This window comes from Grampus griseus (genome assembly GCF_964374135.1).
Source record: "Grampus griseus genome assembly, chromosome: 18".
NCBI lineage: Eukaryota > Metazoa > Chordata > Mammalia > Artiodactyla > Delphinidae > Grampus > Grampus griseus.
In genome coordinates this window covers 25,797,341-25,804,820 of record NC_139012.1, presented here as the reverse complement: position 1 = coordinate 25,804,820, position 7,480 = coordinate 25,797,341, and the positions used below count along the sequence as shown (strand labels likewise).

General features: G+C 52.1%; 1 protein-coding gene across 1 annotated transcript; it reads right to left on the bottom strand.

Moving 5' to 3' along the window:
- Positions 1-229: 229 nt before the first annotated feature.
- Positions 230-5,162, bottom strand: SPRY2 (sprouty RTK signaling antagonist 2). The gene is made up of 2 exons (XM_082675875.1): positions 4,859-5,162; positions 230-2,012 (listed from the first exon to the last, which is right to left on the bottom strand). The coding sequence occupies exon 2, from the start codon at positions 1,959-1,961 to the stop codon at positions 1,014-1,016; it is 948 nt and encodes a 315-aa protein (XP_082532001.1). The 5' UTR covers positions 1,962-2,012; positions 4,859-5,162; the 3' UTR covers positions 230-1,013.
- Positions 5,163-7,480: the final 2,318 nt, after the last annotated feature.

Below are 7,480 nucleotides of genomic sequence, written 5' to 3'. Positions count from 1 at the left end.
TATACTATTGAGTCAGGCACTCAGCTATTTCTCTCCTGATGGCTAGAGTTATCTCTGAAAATCACCAAATCTCCACTCTACTTTAAAGCAGCAACCGTAAGATAATCTCATAGATAAGTGAAACAATTTCACTGAAGTGCTATCCTTGACATAAAATGGTTTTTCACTTCAAAAAACAAAAGAAAAGGTAAAATAAGACAATCCAGCTCAGTTTAATTTCAAACGTTAATATATTTTCTATTTTATATTGAACATATGCATCTGTAACCCCTCATTTGCAGCAACTATCCCATCCTCATAAAAGGGGCAAAATTTGTAAGATGCCTCTTAAAATAAATATTCTTCTTTATAAAATAATAAAACTTCAAATAAATATTCTTTACACTAAACAATATGTTGAAAAAATTAGAAAATAAAGGTAGAATTTTACTGTAACTGTACAATATACATGAAGTCCAAAGGGAAATCAGAGTCTTACAATAAAGGCTTTCTGTAAGGCAAAATACAATCTAAAAACATACTGATTGATTCACATTCTTCCGAATGTACAACATATTAGTATAATATTTTGTGACTGTGCCATATAGTATGGCACAACTTGTTTTTCACAGTTGCAAATATTATTGTATATACAAAAATATAGCACATTATCTCTGGAGAAAACAATGGGGAAAAAAAGTCATTTGCTAATTTACAAATTTTGCAAGTACTATTCACAAACAAAAACTTTGCCTAGGAGTGTCTGTTGCTTTAGCTTATGCAACATGTAGGTTGCCAAGATCTGCATCACATACTCTGAGCTCCATTAGCTGAATTCTAACACGTGTAAAATGGCACATGGACAAAAAGCATTTCACTGCAAACAGCAAAGGATATCCCAACCCTCTATCAACAGTGCCAAGATTTCTAACTGTTTAGTTGGTTGCATATGTGTGTGTTAAAAAAAAAAAAAAAAAAAGAAAGAAAAAAAAAGGGAACAATCCTTATCACAGCAATATTCCTGATTAATGATGCTATGTTGGTTTTTCAAAGTTCCTGGGTGGGACAGTGGGAACTTTGCAGCAGACTGTGTTTGAATTTTTACAACGGCATCCAGGCCTGTTCACCCGGTCATAACACCCCTGGCACAATTTAAGGCAACCCTTGGCTGGAAGGTAACACCATAAACAAGGCAAAAAGAGGGACATGACGCCCATGGCCGACCACCGTGTACAACAGTGAGACTGGCTGCAGGAACACGGGTTGTCAGCACAGTTGTCCTCGTCATCATTAGAACAGTGATAGAAGAGGCCTTTCACACAGCACACGCAGGTCCCGTAGTCGATCACGTTCTGGGCCGAGCAAAGGCACTGCTCGTGGCAGATCCAATCCGATGGCAGAGGCCTTGGGTAGGTGCACTCCTTACATTTGCACTTGCCGCAGTCCTCACACCTGTAGGCGTGCAGCCCCAAATCCTCCTTGCTCAGCGGCTTAAGCTCACCTGGCTGGAGCTCTGATTTGGGCTGCACCCGGATTATCCCATCAGCAACAGGCCCCGAGGAGAAGGATGATCCCAAGAGCCTCTGTTCAGAGGAAATGCTGCTGGTACTTGTCCTAGTACTGCTGCGAGACCCCGAGCTGACTGTGCTGACGGACCTGGACAGAGTGGCCCTCGCAGAAGCGTGGGCCTGTGAGTGCTGGGGCCTGGGGGGCTGGCGGTGCTCAGGCAGACCGTGGAGTCTCTCGTGCTTGTGCTGAGCGGAGGGGCGAGGTGCAGGCTTGAGCCCAGGTCTGGGGACCACAGTAGGCCCCTCTGTGTACTCATTGGTGTTTCGGATGGCTCTGATCTGATCCAGAGACAGCACGTGTACCTGCTGGGCGAGGGCGTCTCTGGGGTCGGGCTCCCCACGCTGCCTGCCACCGTCACGGGCTGCCTGCAGCAAGGGCTGCGATCCGCTGCCACTCTGAGCTCTGGCCTCCATCAGGTCTTGGAAGTATGCTCACCCCAGCAGGCTTAGAACACATCTGAATTCCTGCGGAAACCAAGAGGAAGGAGACGGTTCACACTCCAGGATACTTCCCACTCTCCACCCCCTTGAGTTAACTCTTCACTCCCCACCTCCCCCAGAGAAACAGGCTTTCAAGCGGAGTTGCTGTGGAGGGTATTCGGACAGCCATCTGAGCCACGCCTGTACCAAAAAGTAAAAATTACGGCTGTGCATCAGCAATTCTTCAATCCTGTGATGTGTGGTGACACCAGGCTGATCTTTGTTTCAATCGCGTAAGTAACAATTCCTTACTCAAATAAGCATAAAATCTGCAAGGTTCAGGTTCCGTGTAAAACACTGTGGGAAAGTAGTGTTGGAATATAACATTGATACTGACATTTTCAAAAGTTGAATACCTTTTCAGATTCTGAAACAGGTTTAAACTTATTATGGTCATTTTTGCCTTAAACATCAATAAATACAGCCTAGAAATTCTTGGTTCTTAATAAAGTCTGCTTTTGCATTAAATACCTTGAACTATTCTGTAACTTTATAAAACCTCATAGGATGAATCTGACATGCAAAAAACTAAATATCCCCCCCCAGGAATAGTTATACATTTTATACAACAATCATGAATTATCATTAACTACACAGTAGCACAAAGTAATAGAATTAAAAACACACCAATTCAAATCCTGTCAGGTGCCAGGACTACAATAAAGCAAACTTACAACCAGGAGCAACAAAAAGACAGGAACTTATTTTCAACTTCCCAACAACTTGAGAATCACATATTGTACAACCCGAGAGCCTGGGAGAACATTTTAAATTCTGCCAAAATCTTAACTACTTTGCGCATTTCCAAGAACCTAATAAACTGATTGGCGGTAACAGGAAGTGTTTTAAAAATTCAAGTGTCACATCTCAAATCTATCATCCTGACAAGTAACCGCTTAAATCGCCACCTCTCTGTAAAATTTCAAAACTACCACCCCCTTTGCCAACCAAGTCTACAATGACTAAAAACGCGCAAAAGTGGACCTTCATCCAGTCTGGCTTTTTAGAAAAGAGACACAGGCAGGTGACACACGCCTTCCAATTCGGAAAAAGGCAGAGCTGGAGACCGGATCTCAGTTCCAACAGAGAGGCTAGACGAGATCGCGCTGCTCTTTGCTTTCACTCCGTTTATCGGCTCTATCTGCGCCCCGACACGGTCCCCAGCAGGTGGGACACACAGTCGGAGCCCCAAGGGACTTTTTTCCGGGAGGACTGACGCAGCCCAGAAGCCAAGCTGGCCCCCCTGCGCACAATTCCGAGACGGACAGACAGGCGGGGGACGCGGGCGCCTCGGAAGGGGACGTGCCCTGAAACGCTAGAGCGCGCTTCCCCCTCTCTTCATTCGCAGATAGAATCTCCCCCACCCCAGAGAACTGCCTCCCAGCTCCAAGAGAGAGCCACTCCACCCTTAGGCGGAGGTCACACCGCCCATTGCAACACGTTGCGGCCAAGGCCCTCGAACACGGGGCACTGGCCCTGCCTTGGACATAGAGCCGGTACTTCGAGGTCTAACCCATGCACACCGGGCGACTCCACCCTGCGCTGACCGAAGGGGCATTGCCTGCAATCTGCAAACGCCTATATATTGAAAAAATATATACATGTATATACTTCTTAAAGTCAAATAAAAAATGCTTTTAAAAGAAAGAACATTTTCCAGGGTCCCACGCCGGGCGTGCAAGACCCAGATCCCCAAACTGGAAAGTTTCCGCGCAGATTTGCTTGCAGTGCAAAGTAGCATCTTTGCGGGTAAGGAGGTTTACTAGAGAGATTTCTGCTTATCCCTGGCCTCCTTCGCAGCACCCCTCCTTCCCCCGCTCCCTCGCCCCCGCCCCCCCGCTCCCCGCTTTGAAACCCCCATTAAGGACAGTGTGTGATCAGACTAAGGATTAGGGGGAAAGGACTTCAGCACAAGCAAGGGTGGGGCAAACCGACACAGAAACCGCTTTGTAAAAACGCACAAGATTCCGAATTAAGAAACAGCAGCAGCAACAAAAAAGTGGATCAGCCCATCAAAGGAAAAGGGAGGGAAAAAAAAAAAAAAAACCTTAGCCACTTTTGCCACCTACTTTCAGGTAATGGAAAACGATCGCGACCGCTTGATGACTTTCTTCCTGTGCTGGGTCGGCCCAATCTTCCAAAAATAAAAAAAAGCATGACCCAAGCCGACCACGGCGAACGGAAAAAAGAGAAAGCTGCACTTCCGAACCGCAGAGACGCGGCGCCAGGCAGGGCGACGCTCCCACCCGGCTCCGTGCTCGCCTGTGTTCACACCGAGCAGAGGCGGAGGCTCCCTCCACCCGGCACCCTGTCCTTTTTTCACCCGCGAGGTCTAGCTGCCCCCGCGAGGCGAGCTACCCACGCTCCCTCGGTAACCCCGGCGCCCCTGCCTCGGGACAGCCTCTCTCAGGACGTGCCTTCCCCGGAGAGGAACAGGTTAGCAATGCGGGCGCCTGCAACGGCGACCTGGAAAACACAAAGTGTTTTCCCTCCCTCTCCCGCTCTCAGCGCCTAATTCGCGGCCAGTGCACCGCCGGGACCCGACTCGCCGCGAGCCGTCCGCCACCCCAACCCCCCAGAGCGCGGGCGCGTGGGGTCGGGGACACTGCACCCGGCGCGCACTGCAGCCCCCGCCGAGGCAGACAGAGCCCGAGGCGAGGCAGACCCGCGGGCAGCTCCCGGGTTCCCCACGGAAAACCTGCGGGGTTAGAGAAAGGGAGGCCGGAGGAAAGACAGACCCCACTCCCGGTCCGGCTGCACCTACTCCATGTTGCCCACAACGCGCCGGCCACGGAGCCAGGACGGGGAAGAGCCAGCCAAACGCGCCTCACCGTGATCGCGGCTTTGCACCAACCCCTCTCCGTTGGATTCTCTTCTTCCTGCGATGTGCAAATAAATCCAGCCCCGATGCAAACTTTTTCCCCTCTTGCTTCTAAACTCTGCTTCAGCCTAACTTCCGAGCAATCGGCTGGACGAGAAAAGGAGAGGAAAATCCGGAGCGAAGTCCCCAGGCGATGAACACTCTGGAGTTCGGGGCTGGAGGCGACCCCCTTTCTAAACGCGCACGCGGAGTATTTCCTCTTTTTTCTCAATGAACTGGAGGCCAAAGCGCCAACGGCGAGTCTCCTTTCTTGGCAGATGAGCGAATGAGAAAAGAAAACGGCCTTACAGGGAACCTAAAGCCAGATGGCCAAGTCGCGCGGCCGCGGCCGCGTCCGAGCGGAGGCGGCGCGGGGGTGCGGGGCGGCAGGGCTGCGGGCCGGGCGGGCGCGGGGGCCTGGGCGCTGCGCGCTCCGCCGGCCCCTCTCCTCCGCTCGCGCTGCGGCGCGCAGCTCTCGGCGGTGCAGACTGGGCGTTGTGGAGGCGCGGCGGCGAGGCCGAGGCGGGGGCGGTGGGTGCGAAGGAGGAGGAGAAGGGGGAGGGTCTGGGGCCCGGACGGGGGGGCCCGCCGTTGGCTTGCGCCCTCGCCTTTCCGGAGGAGGCAGGGAGCAGCTCTGCGGCGGCCGCGGCAGCAGTAAATGGCGTCATGTGGATCCGAGGCGGAACAGAGCAGTTGTTGTCCCAGAGGATATATCGCATCCGGTCCCAGCTCATTGGCTCCGCGGGGCTACATTCACTCACACTCCAGCGCCCGCCAGCGCTCCGAGCCGCAGGAGGCATTCAAAAGGGCAACTGCGCCGCCCCGCGCGTCCCTAGGCTGGTCCTGCCGCCCGGGCGCCGTCACGCGGGGTGCCCGCGGGGCCGGGCTGGGCACGGCGGGGTCAGTTTATCTAGTTTCAAGGAAACACTGACCTTAAGGTTTCCCCAGGGGCCATGAGGACGAGCCTTAGTTCGGCTGGCCTTAGGGAACTTTCTCCCCGCCACTAGGAAAAGGGAATGAACATTTGAAACTAATCCGGGCCACGCAGCGTTAGCATTAAAAGCAAGTTGCAGGTTTTGAGACTTTATTCGGAATCCATTGCAAGCCAACCTCTCCCCTTTTCTGTTCCCCCTCGAGGGGGCGACGGGGAGAGAAGAAGGGGGAGGGGAAGGGGAGCGGGAAGTGAGGTGGGAGGGCTATTGGTTTATTCTTTGTCTACTGGATTAACCCGATTATACACCACGCACCAGCGCAAACCGCCACTCCCACCTCAGAGCTGCGTACGAGAGGAACGGAATGCAGATTCGAGTTTCAAGTGCCTTCTGCTCTTGCCGGGATTTGCTTTTGATTGTGTCGTTTTCTGTTTAATATTAGATTTTAATTTTAAAGGGGCAGTTAGCTACAGATGGAGGCTTTCTGAAGATCTTTCTTACTGTTTTGTTTGACGCAACAGCGGAAGGAAACTGTACAATACAGGCCTTCTTAAAATTAGTTAATTCAGTCATACACACATAAACGATTACTAAGGGCGACATCAAGGGCTTCTGAAATGGGAGGGGGCACGCTGTTTCACTGCAGATGTCCTCCTCCACTTAAAGAGTCACCCTTCATTTCCGACTCTCCTTGTCACGTAGAACATTTCCCAAGAAGATCCTATTGTCCATTTTGAAGGTGGTCTGTGTTTTCCCACTTTAAGAAAATATGTATACGTATATAAAGATAGAAAATGCATACATATGCACTGCTCTAACTGCCGTTCATTTACTAAGCAAACGTGCTTGCACGTGAGAGCACCGGTGGGAAATTAACACCCCTCCCAACTCACTCCTAATGTTGGATTCTAATGATTTACAGAACGGTTTTACTTTACAGAGAAGCACGGTCAAAACTCCCGAAGAGCACCTGCGATCTCGCCGTGCTGGGGTTAGAGTTCTTGAAACAGTGCTAGGAAAACGTGGTTGGTGCTAGATTTCCCGGGTCCGGCTCCAGCCCACATCCATTCACAGCTACCCTGGCACTCGTTGCCTTCTCTCGAGCTCTCGTGCTGGAACGTCCCCGGACCGTTCCCGGCCGCGCTGCGCTCTCGCCCTGCCTTCTCCATGTTTCTCTAGGGCTCTCTCTCCTCGCCCGAGGTTTGGACCCAGAGGTGGCAGGGGAAGTGGCATGCGTTATTTCCGGGCGCTGGCCTACGTCCCCCCACCCCTCGGGTGAGGGTGGACCGGGCTACGTCCGCCTGCTCCACGGCGTCCCCGGGCCTGAGGACACGGAACGACTGCCCCCCACCCCCACCCCAGCTCTGGCCGCTCGCCCGACGCCCGAGTCTTTTGAGCCTCCGGGTGAACTCAAGCGCCGCGGCGCTCACGGCCCGTCGGGCCACCAGGGGGCGCCCGCCCGCCCGGCGCGGGGCTGAGGTGCTTTCTTACCCGGGACTCAACGAAGGCAGGCGGAGGTGCCTTCCAGAATGTACCTTGGGCCGACTGGTTCACAATGAATAAAAAGACATTTATTATGTAAGTGCAACAGCAGGTGGCTTTCCCTACCCTCTTTTCGGACACATTCCTTTTGAACGTGAGATGAGGTACCAGGTGCAGAA

Coding starts and splice junctions, on each gene's coding strand:
- SPRY2 (XM_082675875.1), bottom strand. CDS start 1,961: ATGGAGGCCAGAGCTCAGAGTGGCAGCGGATCGCAGCCCTTGCTGCAG.